Genomic DNA, 27,454 nt, shown 5'->3' on the forward strand with positions numbered 1-27,454 from the left:
TATTTGATATAAATAGTAATACACACACACACACACACACACACACACACACACACACACACACACACACACACACACACACACACACACACACACACACATATATCTGATAATATAAATATAGTATATATTCTTTGAGATTCTCTGAGAGAATCAGAGGATATCTGCGGTGAGGAAATAACAATATAATATTTATTTGATTTATTACAATTTATTATTATAGAAATTAAAGAAGAAATTGAACATGATTCAATTTATAACAATTAAGAACGTTTTTTAAGAATGTATATAATGTCTGAACTTTACATTGCGAATATTATATAAAAATCACAATTGCATCCCAGAGTATAGGAATATTCCTAAATTATGTTTAAATTATTTTATTTTATTTATATACATATATCGTATATAATTCATAATACTTAATATAATTAATTTAAACTTTTATTTAAGCAGCTTGTACTTAATAGACATATTTATTATTTGTAAAGAAGGCGACGGAGATTCAAATATGAAAAATTTATTATTATAATATTGTGGTAGTATTTACTATTTCGCATATCTATCATTTATATGTTATTATATATAGTGTATAAACGAATAAAGTGATCTGGGTCTATAATTAATAATTTTATTTGCGTTTTTGATTCCTTTTCTTTTATATAATTTTAGCATCTCTACAAGGACGTCATCGTTGGAATCTAAGGAATTTTGAGGAGAGAAAACTAACGGCGAAGGGCTGATCGCTTGAGGAAGTCGAGAGGGAGGAGGGAAGCCTGTTCACGTTGTTCACGCCGTTCGCGGCGAGCTCGCAGGAGGCTAAGCGGAAGGAGAGCGCGATAGAACGCGCGTATAGCGCGTGATCGGCAGGTGACGGAGAAGACTGTCGCAGGGCCCTCCACGGCCAAGGAAAATGAGATGCCCCGACCGATCTCCACGGTACCGACCGGACCCGAGATGGCGAGGTCATCATCCCAGAGGTTCACTGGGAGAGCTCCGGTCGATAGAAGTGAGGCCCGGCTGTCCGGAGCGCTCGGCGAAAATTTCGAAATGCAATGCGAAGGTGCGGGCTCGCGAAGCACCCCCGTAGGACCGATTGTATACGACACTGCGCGACGGGGACCGTAGCGAGAGCACGCGAGAGCGTGCGAATCCGCGGAACTCGCCCCTAATTCCTAATTGGTCGGCGGTCGCGATAACGCGCAGAAGATTTGCGCACCCCTGAGCAGGCATACCATCGATCCGGTAGTCCGGTATCGCGGAATCGAGCAGCGTTCGCTCGATCTTTTCCGGTTCGTCCTTCGCCGTGGGTACTTAGATGTGTGGCGAGAAGTTCCAGCTGGTTCCAGCCAGCGCGATCTTTGTGAGAGGCTTTCGAGAAGGACGAAAAGCAGCGGCGAAAAGCTAGGATCAGTGGATCGGTGAGATTGCTTTCTTTAATTGTCGCGTTTTAAGTACATCGCGAGTCGCGTTTCGCGTTGAGAGTACAGGCACCTCGGATGTATCTACTCGCGTATCGCGTAGCGTTTTGCGTTTCGCGTGGGCGTCCATATTATCCCTCGTTCGCGCGCGTTATTAAGAATTGTGAGTATAATTGCTTTAACATTGTTGCGCCTATTTTATGTTGAGTGTTGTCGCGGATTCATGTGATCGCGTAGTGATAAGTGCTATCGCGAGTATCGCGCATTATTCGCCATTTTAGTGCGCCTCGTTGGACGTCGTCGTGACGTACATACGCTGTTCGTGTTATGGCGACAGAATCCCTTTCGCGTAATCGTGGTTTTTGAGATCGACTCCGTGCGCGCCGAGCGTGACGTCGCATCGTATATTTCATGTTTAATTCTGTCGCACGTTTACTGCCTTTTCACGTTTAATTCTATCTCCTGTTTATTTCTATTTCACGTTTCCCCTTGTTAGGTCGAGCGGTCGAGCTGGCCGGCCCCTCGCACGACCGGCACGACCAACTAAATTGGCTATCGCGGTTTTGCATCTAGATTCTCGCAAATTCTAGAATTTAGTGGACGCGAGGAGTGCGCGTCTGGCGCTCAATTATTTGTTTATAGGTGAAGGTGTGGCTTTCGAATCGTGCGAGGGATCAGCTCGAGACAGCTCGAGAAATCCGTCGTCCTTTACTCGCTCCCGTCTCCCGTTGTCTCCCGTCTCCCCCTTTTCATCCGTCTTGCGGTCTTGCGCCTCGCACTCGAAAGAAACAAAAGACCTGATAACAAATACATGTGAAGGATACAGGGGACAAACAATCATAGTTCACACTTCACACACTTGTGGGGAAGAACCGACAGTCCAACATACGATGTAAACATTAAGTAACTGCATTCCGATATCCACTGTATCTTTTGAAATAGTTTCCTAAGATGTCTTGAAACTTAAAATTGTTTTTTTTTTTTCGAAATTACTTTGGATGGATACATTGATCGTTTTTTCCCTTGAATAGTTTATATATATATATATATATATATATATATATATATGTGTATATTATCACATACATAATATTTATAATTATAATATATGTGTATATTATCACATACATAATATTTATAATTATAAATATTATAATATTTTTATGTTATATGTAATACTTTTTCTTTTCTTTCTTTTATTTATAAGATACGAAGTAGATAATAGTCTAGAATTACTGTACATGTACGTATTTTTTGTACATATTTTATTCTATTTTCTAAATCCTGATCTGGTTAAACAATTTTGCTTATGTCTTTGAATCATTCTTATTTACAATATCCTTTTTACAATTAACATCATGTCTCATATACGTCAAAAGCGCTTTGCATAAAGTTTGTGTCGCAGTTTCCAAAATTTCTTTTGTGTGAAAGCCTATACTTATACGTAAAAAATTCTTTGCTTCACCCTTATATGAAAATCGAGCACCTGGTATCGCTGATACTTTATATTCCCGTTGACACCATTTGATGAATTTGGTAGCATCTATATCTTTAAAAAAAGATAATTTACAAAAAACGAAGTAAATTATAAGTGTATAAAAATATAATTAAAAAATATAATAAAAAAAAGAATGTAATATTAAAATTATAGTATATAATTATTTCAAAATTTTATATTCGAATTTACCCAGTTATACTGTATTACAGGAATTGTATGGGTAAAAGATTCATTATACCTGACGGAAGATGGATCCAGACGAAATAACCACCTCCTGGTCGTTGATATGAACAACAGTTTGGGAGAAATTGATCCAGTGTCTTACAAAGGATATTTAATCGTTCCTGTAAGTTGATTTTTATTTATTTTATTTTTATTTACTTTTTATATAATAGTTTAAAAATATATAAGAACAATTTTCGTATTAAAATAAATTATCAAAATTATGAGAGCATACATAATCTATTTTTATAATTAAATACCTATTAAAGATTTGCTGTACGATAATCACTGTTAAATTAATGATATTTTTGAAGCATAAAAAAATATTTTTAGTACAGAGATGATGTAACGTACCTTGTAGATCTTTATAATCTTATCCAGATACTCATTTTCGAGATTTTCATGAAGCAAACTTGCAATTACTCCGGAAACATAATGATTAACTCCACCACCACTGCACATTATGCCCCTAAAAAAAAAGTTAAAAGACATGCATTAAGACAGTTAGAATAATAAGTTACAAGATTTTCATCAATCGATATATATAACGCACTAATATTCAATAATTAACTTTATTTAGACTTTTTTGTAAATCGTTGACACATTAAATAGTTTCGTATAATTTACAATTTTTTAATTAACAGTTTTTTTTTAAGAAAAAGAAAATAAGATTCCTTACGATGTTTTCACAATGTTCACAACACGCGGACTGCATTCAATCCATCCAAAGCGAATCGCTGGTGAAAAGATTTTAGAGAACGAACAGTTTGATACAATGTTCCCTGCTTTATAATTTAGTTCTTTTGGATCATCGTAAGAAAATAAACGTCGTGGCGGAGGTTCTTGCCCATAATAAAGCAAATTGTACACATCATCGCAGACCACCACTATGGAATTGTTTTGTGCAATCTCTACTAAACGCTTGCATTGATCTACCAAGAAATATAATAGACAATGTTTAATGTATCTTAAGAAGTAAGGTACCAATGACGGAACACTTAAGACCTATGTCTGCACACCTTTATAATTTTAGTTTTTAAAATAATTTAGTTTTTAAAGAAGTACACAACGCGAATTAAAATTAAATATAAAAATATTTTTATCTTTTATTTTATCAAGAAAAATATTTTTATCTTTGATTCTTTGATTTTAATTTACGTTATAACTTATTTAAAGATTAAAAAGATAAAAATGTCGAGACATAGTTACGTGTCCAGGCATTGGTATATTTACTTTATATATTTTACTCTTTTAAGTTAGATTTTTGAACTTTAGATTTTGAACACTTTTGATTATAAAATTTTGTTCTTTTAAAGTACAAAAATTTAAAAAAAGTACATACATATACTTAAGTATATATATATATACTTAATGTATATAAGTATATATATAAGTATATATATATACTATATATATATATATATATATATATATATATATATATATATATATATATATATATAAGTATATTGGTTGAAAAAATATAGATAATGAAATCGCAAATTGTTCTGACACAGAATACAGTGGATTGTATGGTTACGACAATATAAAATATACATTTACAGCAATATTTAAATTACCAGGTGACAATGTCATTCCGGTTGGATTATGAAAAATTGGTATTGTATAAAACATCGCCCAGAATATTTTCTGATTGTTTAAAAGAAAGTTGCCTTTTGTCTTCTCTTCAATTATTATTTTTTCAAGTGCATCTAGATCTACTGCATCATTCTTCATTGGCACTATATGAAATAAAAACAATAATAGACACTTTAGTTAACATTTTTATATATAATTTTTTATAAAATGTCTAATATTATAAAAACATATTTATGTTATTTATATTTTTATATTTATATATATACAGGATTATATACATATAGGCTGAGTTTCTGAATTTATTGCCAGCGTTGAAAATCTATAGTATACGTTACGTATACTATAGATTTACAGCGTTGGAAGTCTATATACACGTAACGTATAGATTTTCAACACTGGAAATGAATTTAGAAATGCAGCCATACATTTGATACATTATATCTTATTTTAATTACTATATAGTATATATGTTTTTACTATATGTATATACATTTTTACTATATAGTTTTTATATTTTTTTTTATTTTTATGAATTTAATACATTAATGTCAGTTTTTACCAACTTCGTTTAACTTTAATCTTAGTTTAACTCACTCTTCGTCTGTTTCTAATGTCCATTTCTATCAACACAGGTTAATTTTAATCTTGGTTTAACTTTTACCTGTCATATTTTTCTAGTTCTAAGAGTTAGAAAAAGATACTTAGTAAGTTAAACCGCGATTAATTTACATAATAAAGTTAATACTACATTGGTAGAAATGGGCATAAGGGAGACTGTTAGACAAAGAGTGAGTTAAACTAAGGTTAAAGTTAAACGACGTTGGTGAAAATGGGCATTAGACATTATTTTATTTGTTTTACAAATATATAACAAATTTATAGTAGGTATCATCTACCTGTAACTATTCGCATTAATGGAAATTGTTTAAAAGCATCAAGAGCAATCATATAAGTAACTTCTTCTACAAAGATAATTCCATTCGGTGAGAGTATGGTATTTAATAATAGTTGAAGACCGTGCGATGCTCCGCATGTCAATATTAGATGCTCTCTCATCACGGAATTGCCATACCGTTTGCTCAAAAACTTGGCTAACTCATCACGACATTCCCAAAGACCTGCTGTGATACCATATTGAAAGAGATAATATTTCCCTTCCTTTTCTTCTTCTTCCTAAGGCAACATTTAATTTCATCAATATGGATTGCAAAGTATCAATAAATATTTTAGGATTTTATTTCTGAAATAGGTTATGAAATATTCCATAAATGCAAGCAACAAATATTAAAATGTTTTTTATTTTTATAAAATGTTCATCAACTATTTAAGTATCATCGTTACATTTTAATCCTAACTTAAAAAATATTTAAAACTGTTTTTGTTAAATATTTGCATGAGATTTGCTTTTATTAAAATATTTGATAATTACTAATTACAATTAGCTTTAATTGCACTTTAACTTGAATGAATATAATTGAATCTGCTATCTGATTCTGAAAAAAATTTATAATATATAGATATTTTTTACTTATAGAAGTAATTTTTTTAACTTTTATGACTTTATTTTTTATAAGTCATGATAATAATTATTAATATTAGTTGTAGTCACATTATTACTTGCGCGATTTAACAAATGCAACGGACATATGCACAAAGTACAAAGTAAAAATAAAAATGATTTTATTTGACTAATAATAACTTATTTTTAAATATCATCATGATAATAAATTGTTTTTAAAGATAATAGTTTAGAAAGATGCAAAAAGTTATTGATAATATGTATTGATTGTTCAAGTATATTTTGTCTGTCAAACGCAAAGATAAATGCAATATTAAAATACTTTATTTTTACCAGTCTATGTCGCGTGGATCTATTCAGCATTTCTGCACAATGTTTTAATAAGTCAGGACCAGGTGCTCCGACTGACAAGTTTACAGCTTCTTGATTGTAGACATTAAATATTGGGTCACCATCGAACAAGTGTCTCAAATGTGGATCGTGAACAATATCCATGTCAGTTCAAGTTGTGTAATCTGTTTTAATTTTTATAAATAAACTTTACATTGCGTAGGCTACTACCAGAAATCATTTTAGTTCACAAATAAAATGTATATACATATAAGTAGTTTACAAGTTACAATTCGGACAAAATTAATTTTTTGATCACAGTTAGGAATATTTTTAATTAATGTTTATACTATTTAACGTAATATTTAATATAATCAATATTTAAATTATAAAAAACAATAAAAAATTTAGTATAATTTATCGATTCTAGATACTCGTGTATCAATATTCAATATTATGCACTGCGATAATGCAAAAGGAAGGAGTAAGTGCTTTTTTGAAATATTTCAATAAAATATGTCATTTTATTTATTCAGTTATAATTTGACATTTTTTAAAGATATAAATATAAGTAGATTGTTTGAAGCAATTAATCAGCAACTTTAGAGATAAGTAACGCATTGCATCATTCAGATAGAAAAATGAAACATGAGTAGGCAATATATATCTTGTATCACAATTGTAGTTACTAGTATTATTAACAATAAGTATTCGGATCTATAAAGCCTCTAATAAATGTTTAGTAGATATCATGGAAATTTAAAACTTTTATTAATCGTTAATGTAATTTTCCATGGATGTCTACTGAGTGTCTATAGGCCCATATTTCGTACTTTTATTTGATTTATATTTGATTAATGATTAATTACTAGGCGTAAATAAGTTTCGAAGTTTATATGGAGCTACATGGACATTTCACAGAGCTCTGATGAATGACTAATATGACATATGATATTAACTAGAGATTTTCTATGACTGTGCACTTATTGACAAAAGCTAAGAAAAGCCACACACACACACACACACACACACACACACACACACACACACACACACACATTAATTAAAAGTTATTAAATATATAATATTTTACTTACTCGTGTGTGTATGATGGTCTTAATTAAGCATAAGAAATTTATTTTATTATAATAAAAAATAAATTTTTATTTTTAGTATGCAGTATGCAGTCCATTACATTGTATGTAAAGGAATAAATAAAATATATGTCCGTAACAAGAAAAATTAATACGATATCAAATACTGTAAATATAAACTGCAAAATACTAGTATATGTATATTACAAATTATATCAATATTGATTATATTTGTGTAGATTGATAGTATGTTGATTAATAATAATATTTTTCAACACTGAACATTACTTTAATAATTCTGATTGACAATATTAATTATATTAATTATATTAATACAAATTATATAATCTGCATATAATTTTTCACCATTTTTAATTAATTAACAACAAATTATTTTGACGAATATTTTTGGAAAATATATTTAAAATTTTATGAATAAGTTTTATTTTAATTTATATAATTAAATTTTTTTTATTCATTATATATATATTAAAATTATGATAAAAAATATATAATTACATAATTTTTTTAATAGATCAAAGTTTACTTAAGAATTTAAATAATACACTTGATTTTTGATCAATTATATGAGTTTAGATATGTAATTCTGTCTATACATATATAGTAAATATCTACTTTTTTATAATGGATTTTCTATAAATATTTATCATAAAGATAATGTGAATATTATAAATCTTTTGTGGAAATAAATGGCTCATGGAGTTATAATAGTTCTAAGGTCTTTTAATGGACACTATACGTGTGAATACTTTTTAGTATAAAAAACTTTAGAACTGCAAAATTGTATACTTTAAAAGTATTGAATATGTTCACTTATGTAATACACTGTGCACGGAACTGAACTTTTTCATGTAATTTGTTGAATTTGATTTAATTTAATTTGATTTGATTAAAGGCTGCATCTCGATTAACTGTCAGTACTGAAAATCTATATTTTTCTATATTTTACGTCACGTATACTATGTGTAGATTTTCAGTTCTGACAGCTGCTGACAGTACTGACAGTTGCTGATAATAAATATCGGAATGCAGTCTTTATCAATTAAACAAAAATACACAGTACATTTTATCAGTACGTTTTATCAGTCACGTTGAAGGAAGACTGAGATTATGAACGTGAAAATGTGTACTAAGAATATTTCAGGCACGAATATCCGTGTCACGCGATTGCTCATGAGAGACTAACGAACGTGAAGAATGTAGATGTCGTGAGAGACATTCCTTGACCTGACTTTTATATACTAATTAGAATGCTTACTTTGCCGCCATTTTTTATGCTAAAGATAAGGGACACCATTTCCTGTGTCAAATACTCACACATATATAAATCAGTCATTATTTGGTGATTTAGATCACATGATACACTCACGGACAGTGCGCATCATGTGCATCATGACACATGCAATAGCGACTCGGTTTTATTTTCTATCTCTTTTTATCACATGTGAAATAATCACAGTTAGCAGTTCAGTTAGTATAGCCTGTGCTTATGACTAATATATTCTCGTGCCTTTCCGTACAATTCCGTACAGTTTCGTGCACGTGCATTTTGCATCAGCATCAAACTACATTGAATGCATTTATCTTCTTCATGTATCAGCAATATGATATGAATATTGAGACATTAAATTGAATAGATATTGATATATCAATTTCGACAGATCTGAATAAGTTCCTTTAAAGTGTCCTATATTTTTGCTTATAATATATTGTAGATAAATGCAGAAATTATTTTCTCGAAAATCGAGAACGAAAATTACAACTTCTATAAAGCAGGACATACACACGTGTGTGTAGTGCCCTGCTTTAACGAAAATCACAACTTCTGTAAAGCAGGGCATACACATGTGTGTGTGTGTGTGCCCTGCTTTAACGAAAATTACAACTTCTATAAAGCAGGACATATACACACGTGTGTGTGTGCCCTGCTTTAACGAAAATTATTAAACAGTTAAATACTTTTAAAGCGCATTACTAACCTACATAGGTTAGCTGACGCGCTTTAAACACTTAAATACTTTTAAAGCGTCATTAATCTATACACGCCGAAAGAATATATATCATTTCGAATTATGTTACACTTCTGACTTACCAACTAAACAGTTGTCACGTGATCGGCTGCATGCGCGTGCGGCCACTGAGCATGCGCATATGGCCGCAGGGCATGTCCGAAGTCGCTACATCGCGTCGGTATGACAGGTCTCATAACCTGATAGTCGTCACCTTTAACCGTTAATATCTCGCTTCGCGGGATAGAGCGGGGCTTTTTTCTGCCAGATTCGTTCGTTTTGTGCAAAATATAATATATTATATACATACATATATATATAATATATACATACATATATATATAATATATATTATATACAGGGTGCCCCAGAATTCTTGGTACTTTTCTCATATTTAGATAGAGCGAGCCAAACTGAGTCGAAAAGTCATGTACCATTTTGCAATTTTTGCAATAGTTGACGAGTTTATTAATGATTAAAAATCGACGTATTAGCCCGCCCTCCGCCGAATCCAAGCGCGCGGCGAGATGCGGCCGCCCCGCGGTCGGCGCGCGGGCAGTTGTTTACTACAAGCGGCGATGATTACGCACGAGCGGCGCGTAACGCCGGGCCCCTGTCCTAAGCGATGATAGTTTCTCGCCTTTTTTAAATAGAAATAAAATTTTCTAACAACATAGAACATTTTTTTGTGTGTACGTATGTACATATGTGTGCACATGCATACACAGGAAAATATCAATTTTACTGCTTAAAAAAGCGATTACTTAATTTATCTTTTTTTTTTTAGTAAGTAACGGTTGTCTTTAAGCAAGAATATTTTCTTGATAATAGTCTTAAAATGTACAAATTTTAGAAAGAGTATTTATTATGTACTCGAAAGAAGAATTTATACTTCTTCAAAGAACAATAAAATTTTATCAAAAAGAAAAGTCAAAATAATAAATAAAATAATATGAGGACCCTCGAGATTAAAATAGGAGAAGGCTATGAGGGTCAGACGCAGATCACAGTGCGTAATATCAGAAATAACTGATTTATTCGTCGTTTTGATACATTACATCGATCCGTACGTTTCGGCTCAGTTTTGAGCCATCTTCAGCGGTAGTTACAGAAATTAAGTTACACGTTCTCCGTACCGTACGGTGAGTTTACTGATTCAAAGTATCAGAAACATAGACCAATTGATCCATATCTGTAAATTTGTTCAATTAATGTTGAGATATTAAAAAGATCCCTTAGGAAACTCACCATTCGGTCTGAAAAACGTGGAATACAGAGCCATGTATACATAATGAATACTCTCTGCGAGAAGACGACGTTTTCCACCAGAGTAGCTCCACCAGACGTAGCTCGCGGTCCAGTCTGGCTAATATCGAACGTGAACAAAGTCACGAAGAGGTGAGTTTCTCTTTCTCGCGTTTGTCATTTTGACATAAAATTTAGCCGTATGCACTTCCGTATGCTATGCAGTAGTTGACATAAACGTTTATAGCCGTCTACTATTCTTTTTTTCTTTTTTTTTGTTTTGCCCCGTCGTCCGGCACAACCTGATCTGACCGAATTTTGACCGAATTTCATCGGCGACCGCATATGCACGCATTTGAATGCAATCGAACGCAGGCAAACAGTTCGCTGCCACTGGTGTAAAGGACGCTACATGGACAGTCAACGGCGAGCAGTGGCCACCACTAACATAACTAGTGCTAACCTGGGTTTAAAAGTAAGATTTTCCTAGCTTTTGGCATTTATTCGTTATCTATATGGGCCAGGCGGATTCCGTTTTTCGTTTTTCGTTAGCTTCTATTCCGCTTTATCGCATCAAGTCCGTTTTCTTCAGCTGCGTATTCTGTATTTTTTTGGTAATAGTTTTATTTATCTTTTACTCTCTAATGCTTTCTTGTATGTAACACTTATCTTAAATGCAAAATTTGTACTGCAGCTAAAGAAATCAGCTCTATTCAGCTCTATTGCACAGTATATACATATAAGTAAGAACAGCAGGTACACTTCGATACCTACTATTTTTACTTATACTGTGTCTATTATATCGTGCTTTCATTCGTCATCCGTCGACGATTTTTTTAAACGTCACTAAATAAGTAGATGTACTTCTAGGGCGGGAACTTTAAAATAGATCTTTTCGTTTTATCTTTCATATCAACAGACACGGTAGTGTCTCGCGCCAAGTACACGCGGAGCGAGACCAACCGTGACTCTTTTACGCGACGCGACGGGTTGCGAGTACTCGAGATGTTGAGATCTCGATAACGAGTGAACGGATCAAGTTCTAAGTAGGCTTGATCGATAGCTTGAGGTTGAATTAGGGGGGGGGTTTCTTATAATATTTCGTTACGTGCCCTACGAGCGGAGATATTGCGACGCAAAGTCCAAATGTGAAAATTTTTTATTAAGATACTTTCTCCTCCTCTTCCTAACGCCGACTTATATATGATTACGTCATAATCAGAAACGTCACTTTCACTTTTTTGACACTGGCGGCTAGCGGCGTTAGTATCGCAGTGCAGTGCAGTGCGTTCGTTTAGCGCGCTCTCAGTCAGTTCATCATCAGTTAACCTATCTCGATCGATCTAGTTCAAGATCCCAGAGCTCCCAGACGTAACTTATTTTGTGAAAGACAAAATGTGGGACATTGAGTAGTGTTCATATGAACTTTGAATACCTGCGTACCTGCAAAGGTGGTTAGACGGCCGATTTACAGGTACCAGGTGAGAAAGGTAAGTAAAAATAGGACTAACTTAACTTAAATTCTGACGGCTGATTTTTATATATACTTTATAAAATATTATTACAAAATAATATTCAACACTGCCAGACACTTTCCGCCGGCCATAACTTCCGCCAGACGCTTTAAAGCTCCCAATAAAAAAAATGAACTTTACTTACATTCTGACGCTTGATTTTTATATATGTTACTTAGGGGACTATTTCAAAACTACTTATATGTGCTTAGCCAGACAAATCGTAAGGGCCAAACATTCCCCCAGACACCAAAAACATTCAGCCGTGAGTATGAGCGCGAGGGTACTATGCACGCGTTTTAGAGCGAGTGAGATATCTATGTGATTCACAGTCCGCCTCAGTCTACTGTGTGTGTGTGTAAATATTTCCAAAATAAAAAATAAGAGAAAAAAGGTTATAAGGGTTGGACGCGGTTCTTCGTGCGTGGAATCAGTTTATTCGTCTTCTTGAAGTGCAAAAATATGAACGTTTCCGCACGTTCCCCATATCAACTGGCGAGCTTACAGACTCGAATTAACGTGGACCAAATAATTCTTATCTGTAATTTTTTTTTATAAAATATTAGATGAAATAAGAACGAAAAAGCTTTATAGACTCACCAAAAGGTCAAAGTAAACGTGGGGCATAAAGCCGTGTACCATAAAAGCAGCGAAGGGACTTATTCGTCCCATCCACACGTTACAACAGCAATGAAATGACAAAATTTGAAAATAAGAAGCGTGTCACAAGTCAAACCATCGGTAACGTTTTACATAGATAGTTGTGTCAATAAGATAATATATTGTTATGATATCGGATCCAGAGTACCAATGACAACGCCAGAACTCGACACGTCACAAAGTTTAGTTAACCAGTAAGAAGCGTTCATGGGCATAGTTTACAATTGATTTAAAAAATTACAGATAAGGATTATTTGGTCCACGTTAATTCGAGTCTGTAAGCTCGCCAGTTGACATGGGGAACGTGCGGCAGATCGCCTGTTATTGCTGATGGCTCAAAAATGAGCCGAAACGTTCATATTTTTGTACTTCAAAAAGACGAATAAACTGATTCCACGCACGAAGAACCGCGTCCGACCCTAATAGCCTTTTTTCTCTTATTTTTTATTTTGGAAATATTTACACACACACACACACACACACACACACACCACACACACACACCACACACACACACACACACACACAGTAGACTGAGGCGGACTGTGAATCACATAGATATCTCACTCGCTCTAAAACGCGTGCATAGTACCTTCGAGCTCATACTCACGGCTGAATGTTTTTGGTGTCTGGGGGGATGTTTGGCCCTTACGATTTGTCTAGCTAAGCACATATAGTTTTGAAATAGTCCCCTAAGTAACATATACAGGGTGCCCCACAATTGTTGGTACTTTTTTCATATTTAGATAGAGCGAGCCAAACTGAGTCGAAAAGTCATGTACCATTTTACAATTTTCGCAATAGTTGACGAGTTATTAATGATTAAAAATCGACGTATTAGCCCGCCCACCGCCAAATCCAAGCGCGCGGCGAGATGCGGCCGCCCCGCGGTCGGCGCGCGGGCAGTTGTTTACTACAAGCGGCGATGATTACGCACGAACGGCGCGTAACGCCGGGCCCCTGTCCTAAGCGATGATATAGTTTCTCACCTTTTTTAAATAGAAATAAAATTTTCTAACAACATAGAAAATTTTTTTGTGCGTACGTATGTACATATGTGTGCACATGCATACACCAGGAAAATAACTATTCTACTTCTTAAAAAAGCGATTACTCAATTTACCTTTTTTTTTAGTAAGTAACGGTTGTCTTTAAGCAAGAATATTTTCTTGATATTAGTCTTAAAATGTACAAATTTTAGAAAGAGTCTTTATTATGTACTCGAAAGAAGAATTTATACTTCTTCAAAGAACATAATAAAATTTTATCAAAGAAAAGTCAAAATAATAAATAAAATAATATGAGGACCCTCGAGATTAAAATAGGAGAAGGCTATGAGGGTCAGACGCAGATCACAGTGCGTAATATCAGAAATAAGTGATTTATTCGTCGTTTTGATACATTACATCGATCCGTACGTTTCGGCTCAGATTTGAGCCATCTTCAACGGTAGTTACAAAAATTAAGTTACACGTTCTCCGTACCGTATGGTGAGTTTACTGATTCAAAGTATCAGAAACATAGACCAATTGATCCATATCTGTAAATTTGTTCAATTAATGTTGAGATATTAAAAAGATCCCTTAGGAAACTCACCATTCGGTCTGAAAAACGTGGAATACAGAGCCATGTATACATAATGAATACTCTCTGCGAGAAAATTTGACGATCTTTATCGACACGACACATGCACAGCAATGATATGAAAGGTCTTGCAAGAAGAGGCATGTCGTAGGTCAACACACCGGCGAGGATTATAACAAAGCACGATTTGACACCGTCTCAAAATGACACGGATTTTTTGCATCATGCATATGTCACGGTTTTGAGCAAATTGTAATCCATGCTCATGAACTTTGGTCGTTGGCAAATCGGGGTTTTACTATTGGTACATGCAATATTGTGACGGTGTCAAATCGTGCTTTGTTATAATCCTCGCCGGTGTGTTGACCTACGACATGCCTCTTCTTGCAAGACCTTTCATATTATTGTGTGTCGTCGACAAGATCGTCAAGTCTTCTCGCAGAGAGTAGATATTCATTATGTACGCATGGCTCTGTATTCCACGTTTTTCAGACCGAATGGTGAGTTTCCTAAGGGATCTTTTTTTAATATCTCAACATTAATTTTAAACAAATTTACAGATATGGATCAATTGGTCTATGTTTCTGATACTTTGAAGTAAACTCACCATACGGTACGGAGAACGTGTAATTAAACTTCTGTAACTACTGCTGAAGATGGCTCAAAGCTGAGCCGAAACGTACGGATCGATGTAATGTATCAAAACGACGAATAAATCAGTTATTTCTGATATTACGCACTGTGATCTGCGTCTGACCCTCATAGCCTTGACTTCTCCTATCAAAATAATTAGCAAATTGAATTTTTGTTTTAATTTTGTATTCTTAACTGAAGAATTAAATAATTAGAATGTAGAATATTATTTATTTTAAGTAATATTATCAAGAAAACATTTTTTGTAAAGATCATCGTTACTTAAAAGAAGAGAAAACTGAGTAATTGGTTTTCTTAGCACTAGAATGATATTTTTTTACGTGTGCGTATACGGCACGCCATTTTACTATTTAATATCATCATAAAAATTCTATCAAATTAAATCGATACTTAAAGAAAAGAAATTATTATTATGTCTAGACATACTTATAATTTATCGAATTATTATTAAGCTATAATTGAAAATGCAGAATTACAATTATGTCTAGAAAAAATATTAATTCTGAATTTATTTTACGTTATGACATAAACAATTTTCGGGAATTAAAAGTATGTACATAATTGTAATTCCCGAATTTTACTTATGTACGCAATTTTAATACTTGAATTTCTATTATGTACACACAATCGTAATTCTGGAATTACTTTTTTTCTTTTGGTAAGTAACGGGGTTCTTTAAGAAAGAATATTTTCTTGATAATAATCTTAAAATGTATTCATCACAAATTTTAGAGAAAGTCTTTATCATGTACTGGAAAAAAGAATTTATACTCCTTCAAAAAACATTATACCATTTTATCAAAGAAAAGTCAAAATAATAAGCAAATCAAATTTTTGTTTTAATTTTATATTTTTAATTGAATAGTTAAACAATTAGAATTTAGAATATTATTTGTTTTAAGTAAAGAGAGTGATGAGTGTATTTTAAGATTATTATAAAAATAAAATATTCTTTGCGAAGATGACCGTTAAAAGAAGGGAAATGGAGTAATTGGTTTTCTTAGTACTGGAATGATATTTTTTGCGCGTGAATTGTGCATGAATAGCAATCGCGATATAAGATCGCGAGCCAAAAAATAATTTTTTTTTCTGTGGCAAGAAAATGATAGAGCGCTATCATTTCCACACCACCTTGCGGTAGATAGCATGGCGCATTTTTTTTAAAGTAGTGTCCCCAGTAGGTTTAATCCACTTTATAAAAAAATTTTAATGCAAGAACTGTTCGAAGTGCTCAAAAAATATCATTCCAGTGCTAAGAAAACCAATTACTCCATTTCCCTTCTTTTAACGGTCGCATCTTCGCAAAGAATATTTCATTTTTATAATAATCTTAAAATACACTCATCACTCTCTTTACTTAAAACAAATAATATTCTAAATTCTAATTGTTTAACTATTCAATTAAAAATATAAAATTAAAACAAAAATTTGATTTGCTTATTATTTTGACTTTTCTTTGATAAAATAGTATAATGTTTTTTGAAGGAGTATAAATTCTTTTTTCCAGTACATAATAAAGACTTTTTCTAAAATTTGTAATGAATACATTTTAAGATTATTATCAAGAAAATATTCTTTCTTAAAGAACCCCGTTACTTACTAAAAGAAAAAAAGTAATTCCAGAATTACGATTGTGTTGTACATAATAGAAATTCAAGTATTAAAATTGCGTACATAAGTAAAATTCGGGAATTACAATTATGTACATAATTTTAATTCCCAAAAATTTTTTATGTCATAACGTAAAATAAATTCAGAATTAATATTTTGTCTAGACATAATTGTAATTCTGCATTTTCAATTATAGCTTAATAATAATTCGATAAATTATAAGTATGTCTAGACATAATAATAATTTCTTTTCTTTAAGTATCGATTTAATTTGATAGAATTTTTATAATGATATTAAATAGTAAAATGGCGTGCCGTATACGCACACGTAAAAAAATATCATTTTAGTGCTAAGAAAACCAATTACTCAGTTTTCTCTTCTTTTAAGGCCGTCCTCTACCTTCTCGGCTGTTTTTTTACGGCTTTTTCAATAATTTTTTACGGGCAAACCATCAAAATAATCAATCTCATTGTTTTTGCATAATCTTGATGAACATTTAAATAAGCTTTACAAATTTTTTAAAGTCAAAATATATAATAAAATAAAAGTTATAGTGGCCGACAGGAAGACATCAAGTAAAAGAGGGGCTTGACGGTGACCAAGATTGCGGCTGTTCTGCTTATCTGAAATCAAAAAACCAAACGGCGTTTTAATCTTCATATTTAAGACTAGCGATTGAACTAGAGTGAATTGTAAATTACAAAAATTGACTTTCTTATACACTTTTGAAAATTACATTCTATTTTTACTCATTTTTTATCAAGTTTTTCGCTCGTAGAAAAAAAACTATCGAAGCAATCACGATAATCCTAGTTCAATCGCTGGCTTATAACATATTAAAGATGCTGTATAAATTTCAACAAGATCTGTGCAGTAGTTTCTGAAATATCGTGGTCACCGTTTCGAAAAATGGTGTTTCGAGAAAAACGCGTTTGAAAGTTTGCGCATGTGATTTATACTGAAAGTTTCATCTCACCGTCAATCTGCTATGCCTGGACCATACAATAGGCCTTCCTCTTCTTCTTGGAAGTCACGCAGAGCTGCTACACGCTTCGCAACTGCCACAGCAAAACTGAACTAACCGACGCTTCACGGCGTCTCAGTCAATATTCGAAAACATCTGCTTGGCTTTCGGAGCAGCCCGGCGCGCGCTCTGTATACCTGCTCCGTTCCAGGGCCGTAACTTGTGAACCACTTCGAATATCGAAAAATCCTTTGGCACACATTTTCTACACATGTTGTAGATGTGATTTATGAAAAAAAAAAAAAAATATATTTTTTTGACCCGAGAAGGTAGAGGACGGCCTTAAGTAACGATGATCTTTACAAAAAATGTTTTCTTGATAATATTACTTAAAATAAATAATATTCTACATTCGAATTATTCAGTTCTTCAGTTAAGAATACAAAATTAAAACAAAAATTCAATTTGCTAATTATTTTGATAGGAGAAGTCAAGGCTATGAGGATCAGACGCAGATCACAGTGCGTAATATCAGAAATAACTGATTTATTCGTCGTTTTGATACATTACATCGATCCGTACGTTTCGGCTCAGCTTTGAGCCATCTTCAGCAGTAGTTACAGAAGTTAAGTTACACGTTCTCCGTACCGTATGGTGAGTTTACTGATTCAAAGTATCAGAAACATAGACCAATTGATCCATATCTGTAAATTTGTTTAATTAATGTTGAGATATTAAAAAGATCTTTTAGGAAACTCACCATTCGGTCTGAAAAACATGGAATACAGAGCCATGCGTACATAATGAATATCTACTCTCTGCGAGAAGACTTGACGATCTTGTCGACACGACACACAATAATATGGAAGGTCTTGCAAGAAGAGGCATGTCGTAGGTCAACACACCGGCGAGGATTATAACAAAGCACGATTTGACACTGTCACAATATTGCATGTACCAATAGTAAAACGCCGATTTGCCAACGACCAAAGTTCATGAGCATGGATTACAATTTGCTCAAAACCGTGACATATGCATGATGCAAGAAAACCGTGTCATTTTGAGACGGTGTCAAATCGTGCTTTGTTATAATCCTCGCCGGTGTGTTGACCTACGACATGCCTCTTCTTGCAAGACCTTTCATATCATTGCTGTGCATGTGTCGTGTCGATAAAGATCGTCAAGTCTTCTCAGCCAGAGAGTATTCATTATGTATACATGGCTCTGTATTCCACGTTTTTTAGACCAAATGGTGAGTTTCCTAAGGGATCTTTTTAATATCTCAACATTAATTGAACAAATTTACAGATATGGGTCAATTGGTCTATGTTTCTAATACTTTGAATCAGTAAACTCACCATACGGTACGGAGAACGTGTAACTTAATTTCTGTAACTATTATACCGCTGAAGCCTAGATGGCTCAAAACTGAGCCGAAACGTACGGATCGATGTAATGTATCAAAACTACGAATAAATCACTTATTTCTGATATTACGCATTGTGATCTGCGTCTGACCCTCATAGCCTTCTCCTATTTTAATCTCGAGGGTCCTCATATTATTTTATTTATTATTTTGACTTTTCTTTGATAAAATTTTATTATGTTCTTTGAAGGAGTATAAATTCTTCTTTCGAGTACATAATAAAGACTCTTTCTAAAATTTGTACATTTTAAGACTATTATCAAGAAAATATTCTTGCTTAAAGACAACCGTTACTTACTAAAAAAAAAAAGGTAAATTGAGTAATCGCTTTTTTAAGCAGTAGAATTGATATTTTCCTGGTGTATGCATGTGCACACATATGTACATACGTACGCACAAAAAAATTTTCTATGTTGTTAGAAAATTTTATTTCTATTTAAAAAAGGCGAGAAACTATCATCGCTTATAGGACAGGGGCCCGGCGTTACGCGCCGCTTGTAGTAAACAACTGCCCGCGCGCCGACCGCGGGGCGGCCGCATCTCGCCGCGCGCTTGGATTTGGCGGAGGGCGGGCTAATACGTCGATTTTTAATCATTAATAACTCGTCAACTATTGCGAAAATTGCAAAATGGTACATGACTTTTCGACTCAATTTGGCTCGCTCTATCTAAATATGAAAAAAGTACCAACAATTGTGGGGCACCCTGTATAAAAATCAAGCGTCAGAATGTAAGTAAAGTTCATTTTTTTTATTGGGAGCTTTAAAGCGTCTGGCGGAAGTTATGTGGCCGGCGGAAAGTGTCTGGCAGTATGTTAAATATTATTTTGTAATAATATTTTATAAAGTATATATAAAAATCAGCTGTCAGAATTTAAGTTAAGTTAGTCCTATTTTTACTTACCTTTCTCACCTGGTACCTGTAAATCGGCCGTCTAACCACCTTTGCAGGTACGCAGGTATTCAAAGTTCATATGAACACTACTCAATGTCCCACATTTTGTCTTTCACAAAATAAGTTACGTCTGGGAGCTCTGGGATCTTACTCTAATCGAGAGACACGGTAATACGCGCGGAGCGAGACCGACCGTGTGACTCTTTATTATATTTATTACGCGACGCGACGATTATTAATTCAACAAGGTAATTGTTTTATGTAATTATCCTATAATTATCTTATTCTATATATTACTGTTATACTTATTTTATTTACTGTTTATACTACGTTTACGTGAGTGTTTATACATATAGGTTATGACCTATTATATTATTTTTTATATTGACGGCAGGAAGCTGATACTGAGATCAAGGAGCTTGTTCACACGAGGCGTTTCTGCCGCGCGATTGCGGCCGCACGTTAACGTTTGCACGAGCCGCACGCTGTCGCGAGGTGAGGTGCGACAACGCGCGCATACTCGCCGTATGCGAAACGGCAGTAATACCGTAATCGTGCCGGCGATATACTGAATTGAATTGCTTTGTGCTTATCTGGAGATTTCGTATCCCTACATCATGTTACCACCGCTGCCGGAAAAAAAAGGTTCTCTACGCTTGGCAGAAAGTATGACGACTGACACGTTCGATCCCGACTTCGTTGATCGTAGAAGAGCTGGACTCGAGGTACGTTTCCGATTTGCAATCATAAAAGCATCGTGCGATGAATGTTGTACCTAATTATAACCTCAAATGAAGTTGTGCACGTTGCTAGTATTCTGATTATACAATACATTTTTACTTTGTAGAGGTATATATATTGACAGCAGAGAGCTGATACCGAAGAGATCAAGGAGCCTGTTCACAGGAGGTGTTTTTGCTGCGCGTACATAATATGTTGCACAGCTGATATATTATATATAGACGGCAGGGAGCTGATACCGAGGAGATTAATCCCGTTTACGTGAAGGAATTTTTGTAAGTTATTATCGGTTTAACTTATTTTTTATTCTTTTCCAGTTTTTTAAGAGTTAGAAAAAGATAAAAATGCTCTCTTTTCATTTTATATATACATATATTTTACATGTCCTTCTTCTCTCTTTTATTCACTTATACTATCTGTTGTACTTTGAAATCACTTATCTCTTTTATCTTCCTTCTTTTTACGTCTCCCTTTCTTTTGATGTTACTTAAAATTTGTAATTTTTCCATTTTTACTGTTAGTAGAATATGCTCCTCAAATTTGAAAATTTATTTCTGAAACATTTTATATTATATTATGTACTATATAAATTAAACTATGTATAATATATATAAACTAATTATATGTATGTTTGTGCCTCTCGCACGTCTTCGTGTTCGCGGTCGCTCATCTGCCTCGCGAGCAAGATATCCGTCGGTCGCGTTCAAGATCTCCGATCGCGAGAGCGGTCATTCATCGCTCTTCAAGATCTTCTTTTCGCGAGCCACGCAGAGAGACCGAGCAACTCAAGATTTCCGCCCGACATTTCCGCGAAGGCTTAGTCTGCTCGCCGGGTGCGCGAGGGTGCGAGAACTGTGTACAAAACTGTGAAATAAATTGTGTTTGTCAATCAAATACACAGGACGTGCGTTATCTAAACCCACTCTTTGCTAACTCCTAGGTTCTTGCCCCGCGCTCTGGTCAGGGTGGTCCCGGCATTTATTTGTGTCCCGAGGGCACCTCGGCAGAGCACGAAACAAAAATTAAAAAATATTAAGATAAAGTTTTAAGTCCGACAAAGAATCGACGCGCAGTTTAATAAGTTAGAAAATATAGGTGTATATTTATGTATGTACATGTATCGATGATTTATGATTACAGTTAACCAAAATGGCCTGACAAGCAGCAAGTGTAGCGTCCACGCGACGGTTGTTCTTGGCGAGTGAAGTTGGCCATGTAAGACTCGCTCGTCGCATCTACTTGCGGGGCATCACGGGCCGACGGGATCGTCGAGCGGATCGTATAGGCATTTTCGACGTCCGGCAGTCCTTCCATCATCGTGTAATAAAGTACGCGCCGCGTCGCGAGATTAATACCGGGAGTGCCGTGCAAAGTGTCGCGCGATCATGAGCGACGATATCGTCGATTTTCGCTCGTGAATGTCGTGAGTGAGTGCGTCGACGGAGATGCACATTGGTGAAGGACCACGGAGAGGAGGAGGGGGCCTGGGAGGCATCGAGCAACGGCGGAACGACCGTAAAGTGAGTAATATTTGTTTCATATTTTGTTGTCCCGTGGCGGATTCCACCATTTTCTTAAGCGCGACGTGATTTGCCTTTACATTATACTCGAATTATTAATTCATTACTCGTATAATCGGTACAATACAAGTATCGATTATCTTGGACACTGCAATGCTTTAATATAAAAATATTTGTATGTTTCAGATAATTTATCTGATCAACGTAGTTGATTACAACTCCGCTGTTGCGCATCGGCCGGTGAGTGATTTTTTATTTCAATGTCAAGGCAACAATATAATGCACATTTTCATATTCTTAAATTAAAAAGTAAATTCTGTAAATTAACATGGTTGTATCAAATTCAGACTTATTTACGATTACAAAACAAAGAAAAATCAAAATTTAAGTTAGTAATTTTTTACTTAATTTGAAACGGTACTTACGTTTTTGCATATATTATTTAGTCATTTTTTTTAATACTCAATATATAAAAAACAATAATTGTTTATCAAGAAAAATGGCTGAACAATACATACAGAAACGTACATTTTAACTAAAATAAATATTACTAACTTGAATTTTAATTTTTCTTTGTTTTATAATCGTAAATAAGTCTGAATTTGATACAAATATTTTGATTTACAGAATTTACTTTTTAATTTAAGAATATGAGAATATGCATTAATGAAATCCGAAGAAAAGAATTGTATAAATTTTGTATTATTTCAAATTGATACTTAATAGTACAATTTACAATAATTTAAATTGTTCTTATCTCGTGTAGAGACGGCCCTTCAGTAAGTATGTAAGGTTGAATTGTGTAAGATTGTTTTCGGGAAACAAACCGTTGTACGCATATACTGGATATTACACATGTGTAATACTTACCTTTAAAAGTTGCAATTAAGCTTTCCAGTCTCCATTGTAGCAACAAATTCTCCATTGCAATCTCACGAAATGTTGAAATCTTACAATCACTTTCGCGACTTTGCTGTATTTTCCGTCGACCCGTATAGACAAGTGATCGGTGCAGACTTGTATCAACATGTGCGCTATGCACACAATCTTTGATTTAAGAATGTTATTTTTGATCCAACATTTTTTCGCTTTTTAAGAAAAAGAAATAATTAAATAGAAATTACTTGATCTTATTTTAAGAAAATTATAATTTTTGATTTGAAACTACGTTACACTCTATCCAATATTTTTTCTCTTTTTATTTAAGAAAATTATTCTTAAATATTAAGAATATATTTTTTTTGTTGAACTATATATGTTGAGTTATTGAAGGTAGAGTGGACTGTATTCACTGGATTTCACTTTTATTGCGTGAGACCGATACAATACGTACAATGCGCTTCAACGTCCTTTCGCCATCTTATCTTCAATATCTTCTTTCTTCCTCGCGCACGCGCAGTTACACAACCGTCATAGAGGCAACGGGCGCTAGAGGCGCTACAGCCAACCGCGATCAAACCGCCGTTGCGACGCGACTAAATTACAAAAATTATACAAACTCAACAATATAAAATTACTTTATTGAGGTAAATTTTCTTTCAATGCAATATAATCCTATTTCAATATTTTCTCGTTGAAATTAAGATATTTTCAAATTAAGAATAATCTTTTTTTTGTGTATAGTACACGTAACGTATACTATAGTTTTTCAGGGCTGACATTGAATTTTGGAACACAGCCTTACTACTCATGTTCGAGCTTTGTGTGTCGTTGCATTAACCCTCGAAATTCGAAACGCGATCGCGAGAGGTATCTACTTCGGAACGTACGTACTCCTCTGGGAAAAATAAAGACGGTTAAGTCGCCCACTTTGGGGCCCAGGATTAATAATCAAATTATTTGGATTGCGCATAACCCTAATTTTACGTAACCTCGTATTTGGACTATATAGAAATACATCATCAAAATGATGACGTCAGAGGAATAGGATTAGTTAAAAAACCTAAAAATTGACTTAAGTGTGAATGTTGGTTATGAGAAGACATCTCGAGTCTTTTAAACTAGTTTAAACACAGTTGTTTAGGAATTGAGTATCGAACCTTTTATTCGAAGGGAAGGAAAGAACGATGCCTTTATTTTTTATGAAATAATTCAATTATAATTTTAAGTAGAGTGGATTCAATATATTACATTCGGTTGCGCAAGAATGCAGCAATTAATGTTAATCTCAATTAGACAATGTCAGGGTATTTTAAACGAAATCAAATTAATGCACAATATAATAAAAAGGCATAAACATATGCTAGAAACGTAAATCATACAAGAATAATGCAGTAAAGGATTATATTGAATTGTTGTCATTAATGATTGAAGTTTTCTGGTTATTCTTCATCTCTCTTTTAACAATCAAACTACTAAATTCAAGTAATAATTCAGCAGAGAACGTCGAATAAGAATATAATTTCTGAAATGAAAGATTATGTTATAATAGTGTATTGTACTTCAATCATTATTGACTTGGATAAACTTATATAGGTTGAATATAAACTAATATCGCAAATTATTATCAAATATATACAGAAACACGCAAGAATTAGAATAATAATAATTACGGTTAATAAAAATAAAGGAATATTGTTTCTCGAACAGAGAATTTCGACAGTATTTACTATTCGTATCACCGATAATAATATCTATATTGATTTTAGTCCCGCTTAGTACTCGCTATGTATTATGTTTAGGATACGCAATGTCGTACTAGTTTAACACGGTATATCACGCTCAAATCACGCGAAGTTTCACGCCTCAGGTATTACGTTGACACGCGCCGAACACGCTATGTGTTATACTGATAAAAGCACGAATAGCTTTGTGCTATTCGTCTTCTGGAAAGTTTACGAAGGAACTGAGCTCTCGAGAAAAGGCTTTTAGATCGTATTAATTTATGCGCACCACAATTGTATTACTTTATGTGCGCCACAAAATGGAATCGTGATAATCTCACGATATTCTCTGTAACCAATATCCTATGATTAGGCTTAATAGCCCGAATTTATTGTTAACCCAAGAACGGTTTTACCAAATAAAATGATAAGGTTACCTTGCAATTAGCCAAAATTAGGCTTGTTCCAGAATAGGATAACTGGAATTCTCTCATCAGAGTGTACTTATCGAGTATAAAGTCGACGTAAGAGATTCTCGTCCTTCCAAACATATATCTCGGGATTAATGGCCGCCCTTGTCTTTACTATCGGAATTCCCTCGTTCTCTCCTTCAGCAATCAGAAAGTCCAGAGACAAGGTTTCGTCTTCTCAAATCGGCACTGTAGCTGTATATAACAGCTCTGCTTCCTCAGAAGCCGGGATAATAAGGATTTTACAAATATAGAAAATAGCGTATCTACGCAATATCAAAGCAAACTGATATATGCTCACTCGTTGAGCGTCCGAAAAGAAGTGACGACGAGAACGTCGTTGTTTGCGCGGTAGAATTAGGGAACGCTTGCGCGTACGCGTTGCGCACGAATATAGAAAGAAACACGACACATGCGTTGAATTAGACGGATGTCTCGCAGCGCGACAACATTAGAAACGCTGCTCGATAGATAGCGCGCTTACGGGAGGTCGATAACAAATAGATTACCCTATGGATAGCTCTCTGCTCATTGCTCTGTTTTACCCTGAGCAGCTTTACTCGTCATTACCTTCAATGCAGAAAAATACTAGTTTCTGAACAACAGTTTTGTCATCGAACGTTGCTGTTGCAGTAATTGCACATCTCAGTTAGATAACGACGATGAGCGCATTCAGTAACCTCATTTGAGGAATATGTAAATGAAGACATCGATTAGTCTTATAAGAAATTTGAGTTGAAACTTACTTACTATCTGAAATACCTAACTAAAGAATCAGGTAATGTAAGCAAAAATTTGAGTTACGGCTGAACTCATTTTAAGGAGTAACGCCACTGTAGAGTCCCAAAAAAGCCATTTTTTGATAATTTTTTTCAGATATACAATAATCATAAATGAAAATCGGTTTAATTCTATTTTTAATCTATATATTAAAATATAAAAAAAATTTTTAATTTTTTATTGACAAAATGGCGGCGCCAGAGCTATTGATCCAAAGTGCCTTTTTGCGGAAGTCGTCAAACGGGTGCGGAATAAAAAATCAAAGCTTTTATAATTTCTGAGCTGGAACAAAAATTCAAAGTTTTTTGAAAAATATATAAGATTTTCTATAGAAGTACGTATGGGAATTGCGAAATATTATTTTTTGTAAGAATAATGCATGTTGGAAAAAAATGTTTTATTTTTTGCTAAAAATTTTGCACAAAATTTGTTTATAAAAAAAGTTTTGTTTAACTTATCGCAAAATCCATACGTACTTCTATAGAAAATCTTATATATTTTTCAAAAATCTTTGAATTTTTGTTCCAGCTCAGAAATTATATAGGAGCTTCGATTCCGCCCGTTGGACGACTTCCGCAAAAAGGCACTTTGGATCAATAGCTCTGACGCCGGCATTTTGTGAAAAAAAATTAATATATAGATAATTAATAGAATTAAATCAATTTTTATTTATGATTATTGTATTTCTGAAAGTTATCAAAAATTGACTTTTTTTTGAGGACTCTAGAGTGACGTTATCTCTTAAGAATATTTAGGTAAAGATGTCGGGTACAGTTAGCAGACATTTGAGTTACAAATAACTGTAATTCTAGTTTACTCTTTCCATTTTTTGGTTTTCTTTACTAAAATTCAGTCCTAAGCTTAATCAAATGTACATGGAGAGAACTGTTCAAGTTTCACACTGTAGGTTACTTATTTACAATCATACCGCTTTCGCTCGCTAGTATACTGTTGTTGACTGGTTTCCGAATTTAGGATACGAAATACCCTAGTGTAGTTTTTTCGTAAGGATAGGAACTAGCAGAATATGATTTTGTAAGGGAGGGCGTCAGGATTACAGGTTAATTGACTAAC

General features: G+C 33.8%; 2 protein-coding genes across 9 annotated transcripts in view; one reads left to right on the plus strand and one right to left on the minus strand.

Annotated features, from left to right (window-relative positions):
* Positions 1-2,597: 2,597 nt before the first annotated feature.
* Positions 2,598-25,918, minus strand: LOC143902906 (2-aminoadipate transaminase). 7 transcript variants are annotated; one of them, XM_077416142.1, is made up of 9 exons: positions 8,494-8,992; positions 7,687-7,704; positions 6,593-6,774; positions 5,637-5,913; positions 4,722-4,883; positions 3,821-4,073; positions 3,496-3,610; positions 3,158-3,263; positions 2,598-2,964 (listed from the first exon to the last, which is right to left on the minus strand). In XM_077416142.1, exons 3-9 carry the CDS (start codon positions 6,752-6,754, stop codon positions 2,729-2,731), a joined length of 1,311 nt encoding a protein of 436 aa, XP_077272268.1. In that variant the 5' UTR covers positions 6,755-6,774; positions 7,687-7,704; positions 8,494-8,992; the 3' UTR covers positions 2,598-2,728. The 7 variants fall into 7 exon arrangements, with proteins under 7 accessions (XP_077272268.1, XP_077272263.1, XP_077272262.1 ...); XM_077416137.1 differs by having other exon boundaries at positions 2,598-2,970; positions 8,781-8,988; XM_077416136.1 differs by having other exon boundaries at positions 2,598-2,970; positions 8,494-8,988.
* Positions 9,325-27,454, plus strand: part of LOC143902911 (uncharacterized) — a 229,489-nt gene continuing 211,359 nt past the window's right edge. Inside the window, exons 1-4 of one of the 2 annotated variants that reach the window (XM_077416161.1) lie at positions 9,325-11,111; positions 11,334-11,433; positions 22,148-22,527; positions 22,714-22,767. In XM_077416161.1, the coding sequence (XP_077272287.1) occupies positions 22,453-22,527; positions 22,714-22,767 (129 nt within the window). In that variant the 5' untranslated portion in view covers positions 9,325-11,111; positions 11,334-11,433; positions 22,148-22,452. Of the gene's footprint in view, positions 11,112-11,333; positions 11,434-22,147; positions 22,528-22,713; positions 22,768-27,454 lie in introns of those variants that run through there. The other variant, XM_077416162.1, reaches the window with a different exon arrangement.

Source organism: Temnothorax americanus, unplaced genomic scaffold (assembly GCF_048541705.1).
Source record: "Temnothorax americanus isolate GAGA-0224 unplaced genomic scaffold, ASM4854170v1 Scaffold42, whole genome shotgun sequence".
In the NCBI taxonomy this organism is placed as follows: domain Eukaryota; kingdom Metazoa; phylum Arthropoda; class Insecta; order Hymenoptera; family Formicidae; genus Temnothorax; species Temnothorax americanus.